Source organism: Scleropages formosus, chromosome 7 (genome assembly GCF_900964775.1).
Source record: "Scleropages formosus chromosome 7, fSclFor1.1, whole genome shotgun sequence".
Lineage (NCBI taxonomy): Eukaryota > Metazoa > Chordata > Actinopteri > Osteoglossiformes > Osteoglossidae > Scleropages > Scleropages formosus.
Window position 1 is genome coordinate 2,199,522 of NC_041812.1, and position 25,111 is coordinate 2,224,632.

The following is a 25,111-nucleotide window of genomic DNA, read 5'->3' on the forward strand; positions in this document are numbered from 1 at the left end:
TCTGACAGCGAAAAGCTCGCAGCTTGTTTTTCAATTCATCCATCTACTGCACCTGTCGTACAGAAGTAGCAGGAATTGGAACAGGTATACATTGGTGACTGTGGTGTTTTTTCTCTTAAGGGCTTCTCCATACAGATGGGGTGTGGTGGTGCAGTGGGTTGGGCTGGGTCCTGCTCTCCGGTGGGTCTGGGGTTTGAGTCCCGCTTGGGGTGCCTTGCAATGGACTGGCATCCTGTCCTGGGTGTGTCGCCTCCCCCTCCAGCCTTACACCCTGTGTTGCTGGGTTAGGCTCTGGCTCCCTGGGACCTTGTATGGGATGAGTGGTTCAGACTGTGTGTGTGCGCATGTGTGCTTCTTCATACAGTGCAAGTATAGAAAAAGAGTGCAAAATGCATAAAGTGAATATTCCTGGGTTCAAATCCCACTCCTGCTGTTTAACCCTTGATTGGTGCCTTTACTATGAATGGGTACAGAACAGCACCCAGCTGTATGAATGGGTAAAATGATGTAAGTTTGATTGTGATTCTGTTGATGTAAAACACTCATTTGTATTATTCTCTGAGATGTATGTGCCTTTGGGGAAAAGCATCTGGTACATGAATAAATGGAACATTATATGTGACCCGGGGGGTGTGGTGGCGCAGTGGGTTGGACCGCAGTCCTCCTCTCTGGTGGGTCTGGGGTTCGAGTCCTGCTTGGGGTGCCTTGTGATGGACTGGCGTCCCGTCCTGGGTGTGTCCCCTCCCGCTCCGGCCTTACGCCCTGTGTTGCCGGGTAGGCTCCGGTTCCCCGTGACCCTGTATGGGACAAGCGGTTCTGAAAGTGTGTGTGTGTGTGTGTGTGTGTATATGTGACCCTGGATAAAGTTAAAATGCAGGTTATTAATAAAGGTGCATTTCAAGTGCATGGCCTGTACCTTTGTCACAGCAACAGGTGGTGCATAAATGCCAACAAACCCTTCAAATAGCTTGATGTTAGTGTGATCTGTAGTGAAAACGAGAGCTGTTGAACCTACTGGGCAGCTTGTTTTCCCATCAAAATCTTAACTGGACTTCTGATATTGACCAAGAAACGCCTTTGGTGTCAGCGGTGGGACGCAGCAAAGATTCATTTCAGTCTGTATGCTGGTAACGGAAAATGAAGCTGAAATAAAGCGGAATTTGAACAACGGGACAGCTGGTAGCATAGGGGTTAGAACGGCTACCTTTAGACCCAAAGGTCGCAGGTTCAACCTCCAGCTGTAGCACCCCTGAGGTACCCATCCTAAATTTACTCCAGTAACATTACCCAGCTGTGTTAAGAGGTAAATAATTGTAAGTTGCTTTGGAGACAAGGGTCTGCTAAATGGAAAAATGTGAATTAAGAGACCAACTCTGATCTCTGTCAGTTTCAGGGTAGAGACTAAAACAGTATTAAACATCACATTTGGCTACCAGTCCAAGGCTTCTCGTTCCCCCACTGCTCTTTCCACTACGGAGAGACACCACTTGTTAAATATTACACAACTAAATATAAGTGCCGTTAGTGTATGATTATGGGTGCCAGCTGTTGGCCAACAGCGCCTCATTATTTATATACAGTAGTATTTGTACTAGAGGCTCGTCTTCGCTTTATATTCGGAGAGCCGTGGTGGCGACTTTCGCGCCAAAGTCGTGTTCGCACACAAGGAATGAAGGATTTTACGACACTTTCCAGGCGGCAACTTCTTTTGAACAAAAAAAAGTGCCCAGGAATCCGTGCAGCGAAATCCAGCGGAGGACGTGGAAGCGCCTCACTCTGAATTTACGTCACAAAAATAGATTAATTTTTTGGAGGGGTAAAAATCCGAACAAAGGAGGCGTGTAGAGCCAGCCGCGCTCGCGCTTCGGTCGCACACGAACGGCGACGATTCAGAGAACGGGCGGTCGTGCCTCGAAACCGATCCAAGCGACCCCCCCAACCCCCCTCCGCGGGAGCGAGCACGTTGACGTCAGCGCGCTCCTGGAAATCCGCACCTCGGACCGGGGCGCCGATTCACATCCGCGCGAGCAAGTTTAGGGGCTGGAGGGGCGACGGTCGGCTACAAGTGCGCGGCTCGGCGGGCTGAAGGAGAGCGGCGCGCGGGGACGTCTCGAGCTGTCACGGGGGACGCGAGTCGCGAGAGTCCTGTTCCACTCCGGGGCTCGAGCCTCCCGACATGGATAGAGTTGTAACTTGTTTCTTTGCCGCGGTCAGTTTGTTGCTCTCAGTTAGAGGACACGCTTTTAAAGGTAAGACTTATGAAACGCCTTCGCGGCTGAGTGTGCCTGAAAAATGTTCTTATTTCTTTTATTGAAAAAAGGGATGACATAACGGTGCTGTGTGCAGAAACCCTGACTGAGAACACATACTCTGCTACTACTAGCACTACTACTAGTAGTATCCCAAGTTTTTTCCTCGTCCCGTCCTCCTTGTTCTAGCTCTTTCTACTGACGTGAAATCTGTTACAGATTATGCGCAACTTCGGATAAACTCTTCGGCGCGTTCGAATAGCGGTGTTGGCCCGTTTTGACGTGCGCGAGCCCAGTTTTGCGCTGCTTTTACCACAGTAACAGTTCGAACTTGCTCGTCGTCCGCCTCTAACTATCTAAGCGACGCGACAGCGCGTTCCAGTCCGCGGCTACGCGCAGCTTTTCACCCTCAGATTCGTTTGCACCGCTTCTGCAATGTATTTATCACTAGTTTGGAACCGAGCGAGTCGTCGCGACACAGCGCGTTCGTTTCCGCCGTTTTCGGTGACGAAAAGTCACCCGTAGTTCAGTTGTCGCTCCTGAGAGGAGATGTTCGGTCCGTCGCCCCTTCGTCAAGTTCGTGCCTCAGTCGCACGCGAGCGGAGAAGTTACCGGGACGGCGCGCGGACTACTAGTAGTGAGGGCGCCGTGACCGCGAGCGCGCGCCGCCACATCCCTCCCCCGTGAGCAGCAGCGGCGCCTTTTTCAGTCGGGTCGCGAAGCGGAGCAGAAGTTAGCGGGACGGACGGGTCGGCTTCCCCTCGTCTCGACGAAGAGCGACGTACTTTGACTTTCCCGGCGAAGTGAGACGGATTCGGAGTTTGACAGACACGCGTCCCGGGCCGTTTTTTACTCGCTTTCACCTCGTCCGGTTCTCGCTGCGAAACCGAAGGTTCGTTTTGAGCGCGGACGGAACTGGAAGGACGAGTTGGCTGCGCGCCCCCGTCGGGGTCTGTTTCTCCTCCTGTAAACTGGCCTCCTCGTACAGTGTAAAGTACCACGTCCACGGCCCTGTCTTTAGTTTACGGTAATACTAATAAAAAGCGGAAACGCGAGGAAGTTTCCAGCCCTCTGCGTCCTGCTGCTGCTGGTGGTGGTGGTGGTGGTGGTTGAATCAACTGTTACCTTTAATTTCAGTGGAAAATGTGCAGATGAACAGTACGTGATACCTTGAACAGACATCTCCTTCTGCGTCCTGTAAGAGTAACTTTTGAATGCTTCCAAAATGCCCAGTTTTTCATAAACTCGACATTTACAAGTATCGAAGTCCACGCACTCCATCATGTGCATGTTTGCAGTTTTTGTGATCCCTGTATATTGTGCTTCAAACACAATGAATGTATTTATTTACAGCATTTCGGTGTAACTTGAAAAATCTGCCCCGGCTGAAATACTTGTCACTTTACCATGCTGGAAAAAAATGTATTCAGTCTGTTAATGTAACGAAAAACTGTATTCTTTATCCTCTAGAATTTTAGAAATGGGACATATGAATATTAGTTTTTTGATCGCACAAAACGGTGTCATATCTGATGATGGCTGTGTTACAAGCATTTCACATGATGGATATCTTTTGCACGTTGAATGAGAAAAGTACCGTTCATGTTGACCGTTTATGTAAGTTTCTTCTAAAAGTTTTCTTTGTGTGCTCTCATAAGGTCTGCTTCAGCAACTCAGGTACACTTCAAAGACTAGTAGAAAACAAAGAGGAGGGTTTTATGTGGCTCTTGTTGTGTGAACTTGGCACTCTACATCCCCCGTTGCCTGAGGATGCACAAAACTGTTTAATTCAATACATAAAGGGGTCATTTCTGACTGTTTGGTCAATGGATTTTTTATGTGTGTAGGTGCATTATCTATATGTAAATCAATAGCCATGCACATAGTTAATGTAGAGCCTTAGGCTACTCTCTAACGGTTTTGGGCACTGCTCAGTTAGTTTGTGCTGCCGTGCACTTGAATACGCTGTTTATAAATAGCACACACCTCTTTAATTGAATATAAATCAAATGAAATGGAGAAAACAAATTACTTTGTTCATAATGGGCATTTGCACCCATAGCATTTGCCTGCATCCAGAATAAAAATGCGGATTTAAAAAAAAGTCTTTTATATTCTACATCCTTACACTCCATCACATAGGATTAATGTTACTAAAAGGGATACTGCCAATCTTAGGATAGTTAATGAGGGACAAAGTCAGCCATTGTAGAGCACAGTGGAATTCTATCTTAACGTTTGTCTTTCTTTATTTGCCAGGGGCCTTTTCAGCCTGTTCCATTGGTGTCCTGATGGTGGCAGCATCGTACACTCGTATTTGTGTACAGTACACTGCTTTGTTTATAATATTAAAAAGGCTATTGGGGCTTCTGAGTATAGCCAAATATCGAGTTCTTCTCAATTAAAATATTATTAATAAAAAATAACACCTGTAACCAAAGTGCCAATTTAAGATGTAGATGGATGTCAGTTTTTTTTCTGTGCCAGACTTTGAATCTGCAATTCAGTTCTACACACCAATTATGAAACAATTTTAATGACATTAAATTGATAGTAGCAGCTACATGTGTTCCCTGGCACTGCTCTATAGTTGTATCCACTTATCACAGGCGTAAACCTTTGTGCGCCGTATATCCTGGAAGCTGGGTGAGATGGGACTTATCAAAGCTGCTTGTGTGTCAGTGTCTCGCAGCACCCTGGTCATCGATGAATGCAGCACTAATTACACAACCAGCTTTCTGACCAGCTCTTTTTGATCTGTTCTACTCCTTCCTCTGAGAGATCGATAAGCTGTGTGTCGTTTAAGTGAAGTCTGAGACTGGGCTGTCGGGCTGACACAACACTAAGGATGAGAGAGATTGAGCAAGCCGTAGATTTTGAGCTGGCATGGGCATCCATACCACACATGAGAAACAAAGCCCAAAATGCATCCTGGCCTTGATTTTTAGCATAATTGCACATTATCACAGAACTAACAAAGCAACCCCTCCCAAAAAACGCTTTCCAACTAGTCATTATTGTTATTAGATTAGCTCCTAATCCGTGGACCAACTCTAGTGCAGATACAGACAGCAAAATTTTAAGTCACACAGTTCTACTATGTAGTTCGGATGTTGGAAGGTCCTACACGCAATATAGCTGCCCATATGCAGATGCAAAGCTGCACGCAGCTGTGAAACGGATTGTTCGAAGGGCCCGGCACATGTGGTCCCCTGTCGTTCTGTGGAAGCCCACCGGGTCTCCGCATGGCGCTGGCTGTGGGTCCACTCAGGATGTTTTGTTGCAGCCGTGGGCCACAGCTGGGCCAGCACAGCACGTCCTGTTGGGCCTTTCCATCTGTTTGCCACTTTCCTGTTTCCTCCATCTATTGGATGCTAAAAATACTTTATTTTTGCCAGGCTTGTTTTTTCAACTTTTCTGTTACTCTTTATTTTCATTTTTGAAAATGTATCAAGGTCTTGGTGTGTTGTTTCATGGTTGGACATACACATCTTGTATGTGCACTGTTAACAGTGATATTTTAGTCTTGTTTACACAGTTTTTTGAGGAAATTGTCATTTTGTTATACTTGGAAAGTTGAACAATATCGGTAATCTTTAGCCCTTGAAGCCTGGTAAATTATGTGTATTTTTATATTTTTGTTCTAGAGGTTGGGAGCTTTCTTGTGAACTGGTAAACATTACTTTTTTGCCATTTCTGTATTTGCATTGCAATGAAATATGAAACTTACAACTAGCATTACATGATGTGATGAAAATGAGAAGCTTTGGGTGAATTCCTTACTTTCATCTCTCTGGAACAGAGTGCTGTGGACCAGTGATACCCTACTTACAGGTGAAACATATACATTTATCACTTTTGTTGGCATTTGTGTTGCTGCCATGGGTACCAATAACAATGTTTTTGGAAATAATGCGCACTAAGTTTCCTGTCGCTTGGATGATCCTGCTTATTTTATCTGCTTGGGAACAATTGGCATACATGGGCCAGGAAATGCCAGGGAAAACGGTCACTTCCTTATGCCGTAAAGCCATGCACGATGTTTGTCGTTAACTTAGCAGCTGGTGACGAATTTGTTGGAGCCCCGCCGTGTTTGCGGCGGTAATGAGTGTACTCCGAAGGGTAGCCGGCCACCCTGTTCTGCCAGCGCTACGCTGCGCTATATAGAGCCATGGGCTCAAGCTTGTGACGTTTGTCCAAACAACTGGAAGCGCAGCGTAGCTCACGGAAAGTTCTGGGTCTAACTGTTTTCTATCTGCATGCTGTCCTGGGATGGCAGTCAGCCCTCAGATGTGGCTCTGCAGAGGACTCACGAGCTGCACTAATTACACACGGCCCTTCCTCTAGCCAAGAGACGGGGATAAAAGCTAATGAATCGCCCAGCCCGGCACGGCAAAACTTAATGAAGAGCAAGAGGTAGCCATGGTTGAGCAATTTCCAATGTGATCTCATCACCATTTCAAAAACAGTGGTAGGAGGGGGAAAAAAAACAACTTTTTATGCAGCTGGTTGTGTTTACCAAAGTTAGCGTTCATTGTAGGTGGCTGGCGTACTCTGAGCTTTCAGGAGAATATTTCTAATTAATGCTCTAAGGGTCCTCGTTGTCTTTAATGATGAAAAAAGGGAGGGAAAGGGGGTTGTTGAAAAGATTGAGAGGGAAGAGACAGGCAGAAAAGTCCAGGAGATCCCTTAGAAAGTCACACAGGACATTACCATACGGAATGAGTAGAGGACTTGCACACAAGTTAGTTTGTTGTGTCTTTGGTGATTTCGGCAGAAAAAAGCCAAAGTGATCGTGATGAGTTGATTTCGCCACTATTGCCCTCTGGCTTGGGGAAACCAGGAGGGGGGTCAAGCTCTCATCCTGGGTGAGAGTCACAGTCGGTCCCTCCCTCAGCCGAGGGCAAGTTGGCTAATTCATCTCGCCTCCTGTCATTGTTTTTGCCGCAAGTTCAGGTTGCCAAAAGAGGGCAGGTGCGAAAGCCTGCCTCTGCCGCAGCCCCCCGTGCCCTCCACTGGTATGACCATGGGCGAATCTTTCCATTACTGTCAGCCTGCATCTGCACGCACCACTGTCATTACCACTTATCATGCGGTCATTAATGCATTAGAGCCTGTTTGTGGCACTCTCATTTGCATTGGTTTTTCTTTGTGAGCCCTGCCTCATCCCCGTCTGCCCTCCCATTTCCTCACCCTAACAGGGCGCAAAACAGGCTGAAAGCACTCCAGAGACTGTACTTTTGGTACACACTGAGTCCGGAGAGCATTATTTGGGTGACATTGTCCTGCAGTGTCGTTAAACCTCCTTTATTCATGGCCAGAGAGAAGATTTACAGGGTAAAAATTTGTCTGGAACATAAGGTAGCACTGGGGAGAAAAAATGGTTTTTCTTTATTTAAATTATGTTTTAATTATTCTTCTCCCAGTTTTGACCAAACTGTTAGTGTTTATTGTTTGGTTCAGATAGATCTTTGCTGTTTTATTTGAAAATGTGTGGTGTGCAGAATAGAGTAAATGGTGACGTGCAGCGCTGCTGTCGTCTGTCAGAGTCTGGAGCTGATGAAAAGACTGAGACTGCAGTTTTTAACTCCACATATTTAGCTCATGCTCAGGGTGTCGGCGGGAATTTGCTGTTTGGGTTTGGCTTGTCCACTTCGCCCACATCTCAAAGGCCCCTTAGGGTACTGGGGACACCTGGCTTTTATGAGCCCGAGGTCTAACAGCCATTGCTGTTCTTTAATTTTCAAATGTTTGCTTTTTTACAAGTAAATGTCCACTTTGAAAAATAACCATTAGCTGTAAAATGGAGCATTGTTTCTGAGACTTCCTGTCATTTTTCTACTTTCCATCTGAAACAGCGGAGCTCATTTTCAGTGAAAATTGATCACTAAATATCCAAAGGCCCTTGAACCAGAGCCCAGTTTCAAGGTATCTAGATGTCAGTGCTGACTTCCTTCCATAGCTTAACTCTGATGGTATTGGTCTTTTTTTGAACAAAGAAACTTTGAGGTTGGAAAAATCAGGTTAAAAACAAATGAAGATTTTCTGCTTCTCAGCTAAACCAAAGTTGAAGACATTGTAAAATGATATTCTGTTCATAGTCAGCTTTGAAAGGGATCCTCTATATCTATGTTTCGATGGGTGTCTGTGGGTCAGTGTGTCCTTTTCAACACGTAACAAACCCTTTGCCGATCTCTGAGGTTCACGCACCTTCGTCCACTATCTGCAGCCCCCAAGGCCAAAAGGAGGGTGTTTCATATCCCAAAGGAAATGTCCTGTTGCATCCCATCTCATCGGTGTGCTGTCATATTGTACCTGCTAGCTCCTCTGCGCCTTTTGTCTTTGGTGGGACAAGTTAGGAAAATGACTGTCTCGTGCCATTGCTAAATATTCACGGGTGTCATCGAAGCAACTGCATAAGTTATTTTGCGTATCCCGACTTTATGGTTGCAGGCATAAGCCCTGCCCTTGATAAACTTTTACAGGGATGTATTGATCAATGGGGGGGTGCAGTGGCGCAGTGGGTTGGACCGGGTCCTGCTCTCTGGTGGGTCTGGGGTTCGAGTCCCGCTTGGGGTGCCTTGCAGCGGACTGGCGTCCTCCCCCTCCGGCCCTACGCCCAGTGTTGCCGGGTAGGCTCTGGTTCCCCGCAACCCCGTATGGGACAAGCGGTTCAGAAAATGTGTGTGTGTGTGTGTGTGTGTGTGTGTGTGTGTGTGTGTGTGTGTTGATCAATGTTTTAGAGAGCGTACCATCGTCATGTTATTCTTCTAAAGTCAAGTACTCCGCCACACCTGTTCCCTGTTGGTACCACCAGTTGTCATTGAGCAGGCTGGCCCCTCCCACGCGTGTTTTCCCCCTATCAGCGCAAAGATTTGCGTGAAAAGGTTCCCGGAAACAAGTTGTAATTAGAGTCCTCAACATCATTACTGTACTGTATAAAAATGACAAACACTGAAAACGAGTCCACTCTCAGGTCTTCGATGCGCCATTGCAATGGAGCCTTTGTGCCACATCTCGTCTCCTTTGAGAATCTGTGAGTCCTCACTGTCATCCAGTGAAGTGGGCTGTACTGCAGGTAGAGGCGTGGTATTTGGGGTGGTGTTTCCAATGCAGACCTGTGAGTGTGCCCTCGCTTGTGTACAATGTTAAAGGGATTAGTAGTCAAAAGGGGTCGTCCGTCTCCTCTATTAAATGGCTTTGTCTTAGCCTGGTGTGTGCGTGCACGGCTTCGGCCTAATCCTGCAGCTGCGCAGCCGCTGGGCCACGCGGTCACCGGGCAATGGCAAAATAATAACCAGAGGAAAAATGATAGCACATCGAAGCTTAATTCACACCCTGTAATCAGACTTGGCCACATGCGAAAGAAATTACAGGGCACAAGGCTTATTAGGGCCCTGGTTTGAGAGCAGCGCTGTTCACGGAAACACATTGATGGAGCCTTTTTGTTTGCGTGAAATGTGCATCTAAGTAAATAACAATGAAAATCTGACACGATAATGATAATCGTGTAAGGAATTGTGATATATCTTGTGTTTTAGGGATGCCGCATTTGTGTTAAGTAATGACATGGGAAATGAAGTGTGTTTTGGACAGGCAGGGAAAAGAACAGCTTTAACAGTGTGCAATTTTGTTTCCAGTGACAGTGTGATTCTTAGCATGGAAAAAATGTAGGTTTTAGATGAAAGTTGTTGCTTTCGTCTTACAGAGAACAGCCTTCAAATAGTCTGCAGTACAACGCGGTAGTTTTTTCCTTTTTTGTTTCCCCTGAGTATGATTCAGATTAATTGTACAAGCATTTATTTGGATGCCCATTCTGTATGTAAGTGTTGCTCAAGTGTCTCCTGCATTAGATAAAACGAGAGCCACAGTCAAGCCATGTTCACGATTTTAGGGCAGTTTGTGCTTTTGAATCCATTTGGAAGTGTCCCCCCCCCCCTTTCCTTACTGCAGGAGGGTGTGGGTGTTGGGTGGAGGGTGTGTAGAGAACGGACTTGCTGCCTAGTTGTTAGTATTTATGGAGCACCCAGGGTCTGGGAAGGCTCTTTCTCTCCCCATCTTTCATGGCTCCTCTGACTGATGACACGGTGGGGGAGGGGGTTGAGGATAGGTTTAGTGTGGTGCTTCAGAAATGTCCCCTGTGGCTTCCATGCCAATTGCTGCGGTCTGAAGTGCGCTGTAAATCCCAGGCTCTCGGGCTACTTAAGGATAAATTTGTTTATTGGCTACAGAGTGGGAATTACAGGAGGTGCTCTGCCCTCTGAAACCATCCTGTTCATCACCCAGCAAGATTTGTCCTTCACATAATTGAACCTTTTAGACTTCATGACGGATTAATTGTGTTGCATAGGATGCATTGTCTACTTTTTAAAGGCTTCAGCAACAGCCAGTATTAGATTTTGCATAGTTCTGCTTTTTTGTGCATTAGAAATCATTCATTTATTCACTATCAGTAGCACCTTGTTTAGTGCAGGGTTGTAGTGTCTGGAGCTTATCCAGGAAGCACAGGCCTGAGGTAGGGTACACTTTGGGCAGGATGCCAGTCCATCACAGGGCAAACACAAACATACTCATTCATGGACATACTAAGGGCAGTTCAGAGTCAGCAGTTCGACTTGGAAAATATGCCTTTGGTGTAGGGAACCTGGAGCACCTGTAGGAATTCCACATTGACAGTGGGAACACACAAACTCCACACAACCTAAGCTGAAGTGATTTGAACCCACAGTTCAAGAGCTGAGAAGCACCAGTGCTACCCATTGTACCATCGTACCATCCTAAAATTTAGTAGTCTCCACGAATTCCAGCTGAATCAGTTTTATACTTACATCAGTATTAGTAGCAACGGTAGTATTATGAAATTTGTCCTGATAATGTACGTGCCATTACATAACAGGAGTTTGTATATTTGTGCTGTGAGCAATGTTTTGGACCTGCTGGAGGGCAAATGAGGAGCCAACAAGAGGATCAGATGTTGTTGCTTGTGAATGCTGACTTTTTGAGCTGGGTAGGTACACAAATGCAGTAATTTGAGAGTGCCATGTGTCTCAGGGGTGCCCCTGCTCCATTCCTCTCAGGTCTCTTCCCGTAGCCTGAAACTTGGCAGGTTCCAGGGAAGGGGAGGGGGGGTTTGCTGAATTTCCTGCTCAGTGGGTTTCTCAGCTGGGTGCTGCCATAGCGCTGATGCCAACGCCGAGCCAGTGACTGTGTAGAATGCTGCCGCCGAGACACGACTGGGTGCTAAAGGAAAACAAGGCCTTTATCAAACAGGCAAATCCCATCACACGTTAATTGGGCAAATCCCTCTGGAGCAGACCGTGCCGTGTATTCTGTTGCGCACAGATCTCCACAAGATCTCTTCAACTTTTAATTAGCTGCTTTGCAGCACGGCATGCAGTAACAGTATTATAGCATTGGGGTAAAATTTTAAGAAACGTGCGTAGGGTGGTATGGGGGCTGCCTTCAAAGAGCTGCGGTTTCATAGTTTGCGCTCCGCTGCTGCACGCTTCATTATAAGAAAGATGGAAGTCTGATGCCATTTCTTGCTCCTGTCCCTTGATGCTGAGTCATGGTCAGGTTTGCATGTTTTCCAGAGACGCTCTGTGGGAGGGAGTGCATTTGCTTCCCCCCCCACCTGTCTCCTGTAGGCCCCTGGATGGTGGATCCAGCTTCCTTTCCTTTTTAGCCAATGCACGATGTCTCACACGGTTACCTCTGTCGGGCGTTGGGGAGGTGACAGGTGCATGGTGGGGTGATGGATTTTCAGTCCAGCTTCACATAGCTTATGTGCAGGTATCACAGGCCTGATGAGCTTTTAACATTTCAGACATCCCCAAGCCAATCAGTACACTGTGTTGTATTAACACATCCTGTCTGGTGCATCCTAACAGCTTTTATTATGCTGCATTAATAGGTCTTTGTGGTCCCCCCCCCCCCCCCCCCCATCAGTGTTTTTCTGTGGTTTTTTTAAATCAAATAAATCAAATAAAGCATTGCATGTGTGTCTCATTTCCAAGGTTGTGATTTAAACAATAAAAAGTATTGGGGGAAGAGGAATTTGTCAAATGCCAGTTAATTGGAAATCTCTCAGTGTTGGATCAGTGTGAGCCTACAGTCGCTGACTATAATCCCTGTTTGCCTGTAATGGAGGGAACTTGGTATATTGAGATGCGGCAAAGCAAATAATGAAGGCATATGTTTACCTATAATTCTTCTTACCTAGGGAGATGGATTAAATTGGAACAGTTTGAATGTTGTCACATTCTTAACGGCTGCTTTCAAGCATGAACACTCCCCGGGCTCTGCGAAGGATTTACTTAGCGGGGCTGAATTGGAAGTCTTTACTGCTAATAGGGCAACACTGGCCGGCTTCAGCCATGGGCTTCTTTACAGCCTCTTTAGTCACTGGAGGAGAAGGAACATCAAACAGCAGGGAATCACGACAGCGTACCCCATCGCAGCACCCGGACTGCCGGATGAATTATTCAGGAACCTCTAAATCGCCTGTGCGCTGGGATGTGACGGATACCTCCTAGCGACCACCCTACCTTGGTGCTTTAGGCTGCGGCAGCAGGGCCTATCACAGCCAGATCGCTGGACCCTCCAGCCTCTTTGCCTTTTTTTTTTTTTTTTCCCCCCCCCTCCCTTTGGTTGAATTTTCATTTTGATATGTGGGGGGGTCGCCTTCAGAATTAAATTTGAAGTATTTTCATTTGTTCCTTGTCTTAGTCTCATCCTTCTGAGATTGGAAAATCAGCATGTTGAGGATGTAGTGTTGCGTACCTAACCTTTTTCTTTTGTGTGTTTTTAATGCCATAGTACATTAAACTTTTTGGTTGAAATCTAATGTACTTTTTTTAATAAGTAGCTGATTGCAGGAACTTGCATTATTCAAACTGCTTGAGCTGCGATGTGAAGTCTCGAGTTATGCAAGGCAATCGCGCTACTGAATAAGTTAGAGAGAAAAATCAGTTCTGTACAGCTGCGTATCAACTGCAGACACACATCCCCCGATCTGCGCTATGTAGTGTGATGGTGGACAGGCTAATCCCAGGCTTAGACAAAGATTATTATCTGCGAGGCCTCAACCAGTGCTGCGGCACTGCTGATGCCTTAATGAAATTGTGCCACCGCTAATTGCTGCCACGTGGGGTGGGGCGCGCACCGAGGAAAACTGAGCAGAGTGGCAGGAGTAGATATCTTCAGCGGTCTTCCTCATCGGAGCGCAACAGTCAGACTCGCTTGTTTGTGGGATGCTGGAGGGGTGGCAGTATGGGCAGCATCACTTCCACTCGTTCCTTGTTTCATTTCAAGCGTTCAACTGTTTATACTTCTCGAAATCTGACTGGCCCAGTATGAGTCATTTGTCTTTGTAGCTACGGCAAAAGAAATGATTCCCTTGCTGCTCATTCTAAGTAGTTACCTAAGCCGATGTTCTGAGCCACAGTGCCTCAATGATATTTGTTGCTCTGACACATTATTGATAGTCTCTGTCTTGTTATTTTTAATTATAGCTGAAAGCCTCCTATGCCTTAAGTCAGATTTCCAGGCTCATAACCATAAGTCATGTTATTAAAGGTTTTTTTTCTCATTGCTCTTCAACTTTCACAAACCCTTTCTCTCCATTTTGAATGCGATTTGAAGATCCGAAGCCCAAATTTGCTAAACGGTGCAGAAATAAAAAAATATCTGTGATACACAAACATATTTACGTGTATATATATTTGCAGGGACTCATAATCTTGTGAAAGGGTTTTTCTCCCACTCTGGCCATCCTGTTCACTTGTCCCTGTGACTGCACCCGCTAAGAGAGAAAAGTCTTTATCTTTCGGCACACAGCCCTCTTTGTTGTCCTCGAGCTTAGCCAAAGACATCATTGCCGATGCCCACTGTTTACGTGTGTTTAACCTTTCAGTGGCTAAACTTGTTTTCATGAGGAGGATTAAAGAGCATCACCCCAAAACTGGTTGGTCTAAGGCTGCAGGCTGGCAAGGGGGAGCAGTTGGTTGTGAGATCTTTATGAAATACACAGTGAGAAAAAGTGGGAAGCGAAGGCTGAGCTTCCTTTTCACAAGCGTGGTGGACGTGAGCCTCGCAAAAGGCAGCGACCCAGAATGACAAAATGCTCCGAGTCTCCATCAGAGAAGAGGAAGTTTCGTTGTCGACCTTTTACCAATCCGGGGGTAACTGCCACTTTTGCCCAACACCTTGATTTGTACCAAGCCCTGCAGGCCTCACTGGATCGTCAGAGATGGACACCGATGAGCGCAGCAGGCCTCTATTTGGATTCAGCAGGGATTTTGTGTCTGTCCTCTAACGCCACAGGAATTTACTCGCATGCCTCAGAGAATGACACATCTTGCCAAAGCTTAAAGCTTGCCATGCGATCCATACATACGCGAATGATGTTACAGTGCGGCTCTGGGAATAAAGCCGTTTGACAAGCACTTGGTGTCTGCAAAGAGAGCGTTTGACTGCTAAGACGACACTCGATTTGTCTCTCCTTTAAACTTTCCAGTCTGAGAGGAGATGGCTACAAAATTGCTGCGCATTGCCCATCGTTGGTACAATGGAGAGCTTGAAGGAGGCCAATTTATCACAGAGATTAAAATCTGTTATTACAGCAAAAAAAGAACATTTTATTGATCAAGTGACAAACTTGATTCGATAATGAAAGGGGGCTACATTTTTAGACCTGATTGTTTTCGTTTTTAAAAGCCTTCAAACCCTTCACTTGCTGCAAGTTATTTTCTTTCCTTTTTGTCCTCCCTCCTGCCTAAAGTGATCTTTAAATGCAACAAGCTGCACTTTGAATAGGTGGAGTAGAAGTCATGTGATTCATCTTCACTGCTGCCTGCTTGTTCTCTTTCCACAGGGATGTTTTATGGTGCTAATCTCTCCTATTAGACTTACATCTGAAGCATTGGAAAGTTGAGTTGCATTGCTCTCCGATTCCTTTGCCTCGTGGCTCTGCTTCGGTGGAGCTTTGCTTCTACACTGAAAACAAAATTTGCAGGAATGTGAAAGGGATTGGGGAGGCTTAACTCCAAGCTGCCACTGAAAGGAGTCTGACCACAATCACTGTGACCCAATGGAATAAATATTTAAACTGAAGTACTGCATATGTTCAACTTTTTCCCCTCATGATGCTTTTCACATCACAGATTTTTTTTTTTTTTTTTTTTTTTTCCCTTTTTTAAATGTATTTTGTCGGATGACTTCTTGGTGGTGGAGCCTAGTGGAGTCACTCTGCAGGAGGGTTTGATTGCTCAACTTTTGACATTCCAGTCAAAAGAAGTAATTGAGGATACATGTAGTGTGCCTGTGTGACAGTATTTAGTGCAGTCGTAATTAGCAAATTCTATCAAAACTGATCAGTCCTAGAGAGAGAGTGAATGTGGGTGGTATAAAATATGCTGCTTTTGCTGTTTACCCTCACAAGTGACTTTCTCCAAATAAGTGCTTTTCCAATATACAACGGCTTCAGAATTTTGACAGAAGCAGTAAAGTGTTGAACCTAAACCCCTTTTTAATTTGCTTTACTTTGTCAAGACTTCAATAATGAATGGCTGCAATCAAGTCAATTACTGCACTTCGTCTATTGCTTTATTGATTAGCTCTCTGTGTTGTGTTGCTGCTGTCAGCTTAAGTCTTTGTGGAGCCTGGGCTCACGTAGCTGCCCGTGGGACGCTGTGCCGAAAGGAGGGCTGGGAAATGGAAACTGCTCGGTGTCACCCAGCGCTTTAGAAATGGACAGGAGATCTGTGAACCACATCTCCCTTGAAAATGGAGGTTAATTGTCGCTTTCAGGGCTCCTTCCCTGCTGTGAGGCAGAGTCGGCATCCACTATGGTGGATTTGTGGCGAGTTGGTGACATTGCACGTGTGTGATTGTTTCTCTTATCGAGCGACACCTCCTGCACGCTGCCCCACATGCAGAACCTTTAAGAGTATCCGGTCCGTAAAGGGACTGTGAAGGAAGATATCAAGGGACCAACTGTGATAAAAAATACTCCTTTTTAATAACTCTGTCTGCTATTCATGGGTAATTCTTTATCCTCTCGATGGAATAAGACACATTGAAAGCGGGTCAGGATTAGGGTCTCCAGATTTACTCTGCTTGTTTCAGTATTATCTGGTATCAGCGAAAGCACTTCCTAAAATTCCACCCTAATCATTCTAAGAAGCGGGACAAGATTGAAGTTTATCATACATATTCTTAAGGAAACCCATCTCTTAGAGATTAGGGCAAACTAGGGCTCCTTTGAAAGTGCTCACCTCTTATCTTGACTTAAGACACACGCCACGGAGCTGCCACAATGGCCTGCCACGCTGGCTGATCCTCTTAGTGGAAGCTGACATTACACTCTAATTCTACCTTGATTCCTAAAGTTTATGATATATCTTAATCTGAACTCTCCCCGCCCCTCCACCCCATGGAGACCGATTGCAGCAGCAGGCCTCCTGTCTGAGGTGAAAAGATACATGCTTCCCTTGTGCTCAAGCACAGCTTGAGTGCATCCATGTCGGGGTGAACTGGAGGGAGCAGGTACTGCTATAGTCGTCAATGGTCAAGGGTGATGCCCTCAACTTTACTCTGGTTGGTACTGCACATTGGATGTTGATTCTGGTCATCATTTTTCTTGTCCAGTTAGAATCAGTTTCGAGACAAAGCATCAAATGTAGGAGGTATGAGCAAAATCCCTCAGTGTACATTGTTCTGCCTTTCAAATTGAGCAGGGATTAGTATTCAGGCTTTTTCCAGATACAATTTTTAAATGAATGACTAGAATTGAAAATGTTGAACACCTCAGTAAACAAAATCGCTAACCATTAGTCAAATAGTAAAATAAGTCCTATGCAATTAAGCTTTAACTACTGAGATAAGAAAAAGAATTTCATACAACAATAATTATTGTGTCTTGGGAATATAAATGCTTGCCAGTAGCATTGATCTGAGTGCTACGGATGGGACAGTTGCATCAGACGGCTTAAAATTGCATTCTGTTTAGCCCAAGTGGTGTGCTTGTTAGTTCTCTTTGCACAGATTTGTGTTTGTGAGCCTGCAGTGAATGTTGGGCAGCCAGTGACCTCGTTCTCTGTACTCGCAATATTACGCGATGATTGGACAGATTACTCCGGATGCCCATGTGCAGCAATGCAGTGACCTTGACATCAAATGTTGGGGTCTTATGAGCTGCAAGGTCTTCTTCCGCATTGAAATGTAAACAAATCCAGCCACTCAAAGCTGCAGGACCGAAGCATTTCCACACCAACTGATAAAAGTGGTACTAACGTTACTGCCCGTTTCCTACGCAAGTTACTTCTGAGGTGTCTTTTCAAGCTGTGGGACAATGACTGAAGTGCTGATTATATTGAGAAATGCCTAAAATGATGCAGAAAAATTTGTGGTCCATCTAGGGAGGTCGGTAGATGAGAATTTCCATCCCGTCCTCTATGTCATACCTCAATGTCCTGAAACTAGGAGATTGTATGAGCTGGTAATGTGTCGGTGACATGTGTGCTCGTGATGGTGTTTTTCATAGGGGTCGCTGCTTGTCGTCTCCACTCCTGGGGCATTTAAACAGCACCCCTGCTCCACGCTTGCCGTTGTCACCCTCCCGAGGCTACATGTCTGTGCTGAGGTGATAGATTGAGGGAGACAGGGAGCACATGGGCAGACAGACACCTCGGCCGGGCGTTTGCTGCCATTTAACAGCTTCCTCGCACTGCTGACATTTTCGCTGTCTTCCTCCTTACCCACTATGACATGTCCCTTTCTGCCACGCCCTTGGGTGATGGAATGTCACAAGGGGTGCTGGGTGCGAATGAGCCCATCCACTGTATGTGGAGTCCCATGTTACCTACATAACTCGAAGTCAAGGGGGAACAAAAATACAAAAACAGATTCATAACAGTATTAATAATCTGTAAATACCACAAATAGACACTCATTTTTAAAAGTATTTATTCATATACCTTGGTTGCTAACTTCACCTTTTCAGGGTTGTGGCAGTCTGGAACCTATCCCAGAATCATTGGGCGGTAGGTTAGGAGGGTTCACCCAGGACAGGACCCCATTACATCTCAGGGTAACCACACACTCTCACATTCACTCAGTCGTACAGTACTATGGGGAATTTAGGATCACCACTTCACCTCAAATGCATGTTTGTGGATTTTTTTTTGTTTTGTTTTTTTTTGTTTTCTGGCAAGTTGCTGACTTTTATGCTGCATGAGCAATAAAAAAAAAAAAAAAAAAAAAAAATCCCGTAATAGACTGTGGAGCTGCCATTGTTTCCTGAAGACTTTGTAGGGCAGGAAAGCAGTGGAGTTTCCTCAGTTTTTGTGCTGCTGTGGCTCTTATCAGACCAGAAGCAGGATGTTTGTATGTCTTCTTTTGTGTTGTTGTTTCTGAAGAGGAAAAGATTTATCAATGGTGGCAGATTTTGCAGGCACAGCAAAGTTTTAGGCTGGTAAATTAATTGTTTTTAATGATTTAGCTTTTTTGTATTTTTTTGTTTCAACAAATTTGTCATCCCCTGTTTTACAGTAGCTCCAATAATCACAAATGGACATGAAGGCTGATGTCTTTGTGAGATGTTCACTTGTCAGTCTTTTTACCTTTTGAGATTCAGGAAGGATAAAACATAACTTTCTGATTTGCAATGCATGCAGTGCCTTGTTGCTTCACACACAGAGCTGTGTGACTTAATATGAGGATTTTTATATAATATCATTAGCTATATATGGGGGTGATTTGAAATGAGATAAAAACTTGCTAAAACTCTATTCCTCAGTAACTGTTATATGAACATGTAGTATGCACCACATTGTAAAGTTGCCCTTAATTATTGTGTGGAACTGAAAGTTCTTTTACAAATTGATTTAGACTGCATGTTGATAGCTGTACAAGTATCAGTTATTTATTTATACTTGTTTACTTTGGCTAATTTTTTATTTTTTTTTTTAATCATAATATATCTCATGTATCTCTTAGAGTTGATTTCTGTGCTGGGGTCACACAAAGTAAAGCCCCCTGGTCTCAGGCTCCAGGCCTCCTGCTTTAGCCTCCTTCAGCAATCGGTTGTTACGTAGTGAAGTTGTCACCTCCTCCTCCTGTGACGGCGCCTGCCTACCAATGCTGGAGGAGCTGAAAAAAGGAAAGAATACCCAATTTGCATATTATTCTAATACCAGCCATCAGTGCCCAGAATTACTCGGCATGATAGCATAATGAATGCAGTGCCTCGTAGCTTTCCACATAAAGCTGCGTGCCACTTCTATGAATAATTCATTGTAGCCTGAAGGCAATAAATCAGCGAGGCAAGAACTAAGAAAATTAGCTACCAATTAGTGTTTATTTATGGTGATCGCGTTTTTCCCTTCCTTCACTCATACCCCGAAAAAATCAACAAAGTGAACTTTTCGTTGCGGTTTTGCCCTTGAAAGCAGTCCTGCCGGAGCATAGGGAGAGGGGAGACGTGAGCGGTGACATGACTATCACAGGCCCTTGCTTTCCGTCGTCCTCTGCTGGAAATGTGAGGCCTTCGTCCTGCACGCGCCATTAGATTATCAGATGGACAAAAGGGTTGAGGTTGAGCTTCGTGGATGGGTGCAATGCCCTCTGGTAGCTGTGCACCCTCCTTCCCTGCCGGGCGTTCGCTCCTTGTGCCTGGAGTGCTAATCCAAGCCACAAGCTGTCGCTGGAGGGATGCAACAAGTGGGATGTATCCGTCAGCCCAGTTGGGAGAGGGATCTACCCACAATGACATGCTCGTCCCAAGAGAAATGCTGGGAGGAAGTGCAGCCAGCAGTGTGAAAATAGCCGGATGAGACTGCAAGCAGGGTGGAGTCCCCTGGGGACAGAGACACCGATACTGAGCTCTGGCTCAGTGGGAATAGTGTCCCGTCGACCCTCTTTCCTACACCTTCTCCAAAGTCAGAACAGCATTTATAGAAGTCTGTGTGGGGGCTGGTGGGGAGGGGGAGTTGTTGGGGGATAGTTGTGTTTGGATAGTGTAACCGGGGAAGCCGTACAAGCAACAGCGTAACACGATCCTGCAGCTGCCCTCCCTTCCCCTCCCCTGCTATTGGCAGAGGAATGTGGCCGATGTGCGCCTTATTACAGGGAGGGGCACGGGGGGGCAGAGTAATGTCTCGGAATCATGAGGGGCTATAAACAGCACAGCACGTGTAACTTCATTTCCTTGAAAAGCCGGCAGTCGTGTTGACCCGAGCGGCTTGCTCATCTCGTTTCAAGGCAGCGGTGGAAGCACTCTTGTTTCTGCTCTCTGTTGGACCTTAGCGAGTTGCTATGTTTGGGCACGAGTTTCGCTCCAGCCAGGTGACGGATCATGCCTTAGAAGCCAGGCACAGACTTCCTTTGTAGTTCTGCAGCGGTCCACAACAGCCACACCTCTTGTAGCTCTGTCAGGCAGTGCATCTGAAGGATGGGTCCCTGAAGGGAGAATGGAGAAATCAGAGCTTTGAGGTCATCAGGGGAGCTCCTACCTTTGGCTTTGTTCATTTGGTATCTCTATTACCTCCACACCTTCCCTATAAAACTCTGCCTGAATGCCACCCCCCCATAACTGAAGAATGCTGTGCTTGGGAGCTCCATCCCAAGGGAGGCGATGGTGATGCCACACACTGGGACAAGACCTCTGCTCCCCAGTTACTGCCTGTGCACTCATGTACTTTGCAGCCGCTCTGGGACATGGGGGAGCCAATGCTCCCGCTTCACATGTCATAAGCTGCTCTTTACATTTATTTAGGTAGTGATGCTTTTTTTGCAAAGTGACTTTATATGTTAGGCTACTTACAGAATAACTGTATTTTATACAGCTGGGTACTTTTTTCTGGCTCAAGGGTGCTACAGCAAGCACTGAGATTCAAACCTGAGTCCTTTGCATCCAAAGGCAGCAGCACTTACCAGTGCGCCACCTGCAGTGCTGTTATACTTAATCGGCTGCCAGCGTGGACACAGTCAGCTGCATGACGTGCCGGTGATTAATTAGACAAAGCATTTATTAACACCCAGCTCTGCAGAAATAATTTGATTATTTCTGCTGTTAGTGGTTTCTTTCTGTTGTTGCTTTTTTTTAAAATATGGTAATTGTGAACACGCTTAAAGGTCTGTGAAAGTTGTTTATGAAAATAATGAATAATAAAACAAAGCAAGTTTTCTAGATTCTTCCAGGCTGTGATGGCATTGCTGGATCAAAGCACTGATGTCCCCTTTGTTAACTCTTTGTGTTCTTCACTTTGCTGGTTAATTATTTAATGCATTACACTTTTCATGTAATTTACGGAATACCTTTTTATACTTTTTTTTTTTTTTTTAGTTACCAAGTGCATTTATGGATGCGTTTTGTATTAAATACGCAATCTCTTGGCTTCCCAGATGGCCAAAATATTAACCCTTAAGTCTTCACTGAAAAGTATGGTTTTATTTAAAGACAGTGTGGATTTAAGAAATGTAATCACGAGTTACTGATCCCCGTCAGGGACAGATTAAATCTGAAAGTACGGCTGGTCCGTATTTGTTTCCAGATTTTCTCTGATTGATGGCAGTCTGGATATCTGATAAGTCAAAATTTCCAGGTTTTTGAGTGTTCCTTGCATGATTTAGAGGTGGAACTGAACTGAAATCCCTGCTTTACTTTGGCTTATGGCTCTATAGGCTTTTGAGACATGTCCAGGTCAGTAGTGTTGAGCATAGAGTATTTCGGGAGGAAAAATCCTTGGCATATGTTTCATAGATGGCAGTTTTCTCAAGATTAGGCTGTACATCGCCCAGCTCTGGAGCTCTCTACTGAGTTTCCTTCCCTTTCTTACTGCCCTTGTCCATCCTGATATCAGCATGAAGCAGGAAGTGGTGCTGCAGCAGAGGTGAGGGGGCAGCCTCCCTCCATTTAGAGAAATAATGAGAGGAAATGACCTCAGTGGCAGCAGACATCTGGGATTACAGTACACGGAAACTGCAGAACAATTACCAGGGTACCACCTGCTTGTGTGACTCAGGCAAGAGACTTTTGCAGTCATCTCTGCGTGACATATTACGTGACCTTCGCGCTGCCTCGGCCTTTTCAACGGCATGCTTCACAAATTTGTGGTTTCCCCCGCTCTGATATGTATCAGCCTTAGACCATCACATAAACAGATTTATTTAGAAGGAAGAGCTGCTCATCTTACAGGTGTGACACATGGCGATTGTTGTACTTATGAAGAATACACAGATTAATCTGCTTGCATTGTAAACATTGGTGGCTATGGTACAATAAGGGCCACGGAGACTGCAGTGAATGTTTTACTGTGCTTTTCTTAAATGAAATCCATTCCAGGCTATTCTGTGGGGCTGAAATGAGACCCCATATTGGATCCCGGAAGTTATGAAGTGTACGTGAACACGCTGCCCTACGGTGCACTTGTTTTAAATGAAGGACACATGGACTTACAGGTAAATGGGAATTTAAAGCTGTGTCTTGGACAGAGCATGTTTCCTACAGTGAGCCCCCTCCCACAGCTTACCACGGTGGGTCCTTAATGTGGGGGTAGTTGGTCAGTGCCAGATGAATTTCAGCATGTTTTTGGAGTAGTTGGCACAGTGTGTGTAGTACCTATTTGTCAGCTGTGCCATTTAAAGGTTGTCACCGTGCAGTGTCCTTGGTTTGAGACTCTGCCCCAACTCCAGAACTCTTAATCAAGAAACTTAGCCTAAGTTGTTCCAGTAAACATTACCCTGCTATTGATAGGTACTTTGGAAGAAAATGTGAGAAAATGAATAAATGAGCAATGAATGCTCTTCTCTGAAGCCTGCACTTTATTTCCATCATTGAGAAGAATTACAAGAATCTTGTATCTAAATAACTTCATTGTATCGCTAGGCTTTTTAAAAAATAATAATAAAAAAAAAAAAAATTGGTGAGGTTAGCAGCTCTCCTTTTAATGAGTTACCAGGTGGTTGGTTATTATCCATGTTCATGCTCAGAAGTCATTGGAATTTATGTGTTTGTGACCCGAGCAAAGGCTCTGACCTTTGCGGTTCCACAAAATTCTGCGTTTCCTTCCCCATACCCCCTCCCACAGAATGAGTTTTACCAGTTCCACGATGGTCGAACTCGTTAAACATTTTGTGAAGACACTGCCTGCCATGTGGGAATCTGAACCTGTGTGTTTTAATTGTGACAGACACAAGTACGTCTTAATCCTGGAATACAGTTAATATTAGAAATAATCTCAGTAAATCACATGTTTGGTAATCTTTGGAATTGGCTTCAGTGAATGAAGGATCACTCGCTAATCTTTTTTTTTATTATTGCTCCCTGAAAATAATGCATCTTGAAATTACACGCACGTATTGTGTAACGCGCACATGAAAGACTTTTTTACAAAGGTTTACAGCACATCATCTATGAATTTTAGGTTTTCTCCCATTTTCTATAAACAGGAGATGTTGAAGTGTCTGATTTCACTAGGCTGACAACACAAGACTGCTCTAAAACCACCATGATGTATCGCAGAAAGATGCTTTTCCTCATAAATCCGTGCATGTAATCCTCAGTCTGTTTGCCAAGATGTTACCTTTGGATTTATCCGCAACTGAATATAATGAGAAGGAGTGCGGATCCACTGAAATTAAGAATGTATTAATACATAGCCAGTGCATAGTCGCTGATGTAATTAAAATATCTGTTGGTGGAGCACAGTGTGTGTTTGGGGAGAAAATAGGTCATGAGCTCTGATACTCTAATTTGAGATGACAATTAAAAATAATTTGGTTTTAAGAAGCATTGGCTTTGTAGATCAATTAATACCAGATTATTTGAAATTAACATCAGATTTTTTGAAACGTAAACTAGGTGTGAAATATTACTTTTCACAGCTGTTATTATGGCTTTGTGTAAGCACATTGTACTGTTTCCACTGAATTTACTTGCAAGCATTTAGCTGTCATTTGTGCCAAAATGTGATGATATGTGGGAACTGAAAACTGACACATCTGATATATTGTGAGATAGAAAAAGGCCTCTTGTATGGCTCCCTGCAGAATCCCTCTTCCAGTTGCCAGGGATTATGGGAGGGAGGAGTCTTGAGGTTTAACTGTCCAGCTTTCCCAAGAATTTTTTTTGAGGTTGTTGCTATGTATTAATACACTTTAGGGTTGTGCTCAGTGTGTCCAGAGAATTTCTGATAGATTTTCATCGACACAAGCTGACAGAACCAAAAATTCAGGGCTGAAACACCACGCTAGAGGTACTTTTACTTGCCAAAACCTTCTCGAAACTGCATGGTTGCTAATGTGATGATGATGATAAACACAGCCATCATCGATAACCACACCCTTACATGGAAACCAAAGAATTTTTTTGAAGCCGTATCCACCACTGTAATCAAGCTCTTTGTTAAATCTTTTGTTGATTGTGTCTTTTCTGTTTCTTGTTGGTAAGAACTCCTTACGAACCTTTAGTTGAATAGCGTATAAACGTGAAGGGAAATGATTGCAAACGCCTCCAAAAAGCCACAATGAATTGAGTGTGTGATGTGCCAACTTGCTGACAGTGGTGCTGATGATGAGGATGCAATATTCCAGTGGCAGTATAAAGAGCCCACTGCCGAATGAACCCACAGCTGTTTGACACCTCAGGTTAGTGGATTCAGTCACAAGTTTTGAATCCATTCCATCCTTATGTTTCAGTGGCAATAATGTAAGGGCTGCATAAGTGCATCCCCTGAGCTGCACTTTCTCAGGGCAGAATGGCCAGCAAGGGCTCAGATAGGCATCTAGTCTCTTGTTAGGACCCCCCCCCCCCCCCCCCCCCCCCCCATGCCTGGCTGAAGCATCCGCATCTGACGAGGTTG

The 25,111-nt window shown here is 45.0% G+C and overlaps 1 protein-coding gene across 7 annotated transcripts in view; it reads left to right on the forward strand.

Annotated features, from left to right (window-relative positions):
* The first annotated feature begins 1,733 nt into the window (after positions 1–1,733).
* The window catches only part of LOC108928010 (receptor-type tyrosine-protein phosphatase mu), a 154,451-nt gene continuing 131,073 nt past the window's right edge, over positions 1,734–25,111 (forward strand). For all 7 annotated transcript variants that reach the window (XM_018741734.2, XM_018741737.2, XM_018741735.2 and 4 more), the window contains exon 1: positions 1,734–2,249. In XM_018741734.2, coding sequence (XP_018597250.1) covers positions 2,177–2,249 — 73 coding nt within the window. In that variant the 5' untranslated portion in view covers positions 1,734–2,176. The remainder of the gene's footprint in view (positions 2,250–25,111) is intronic.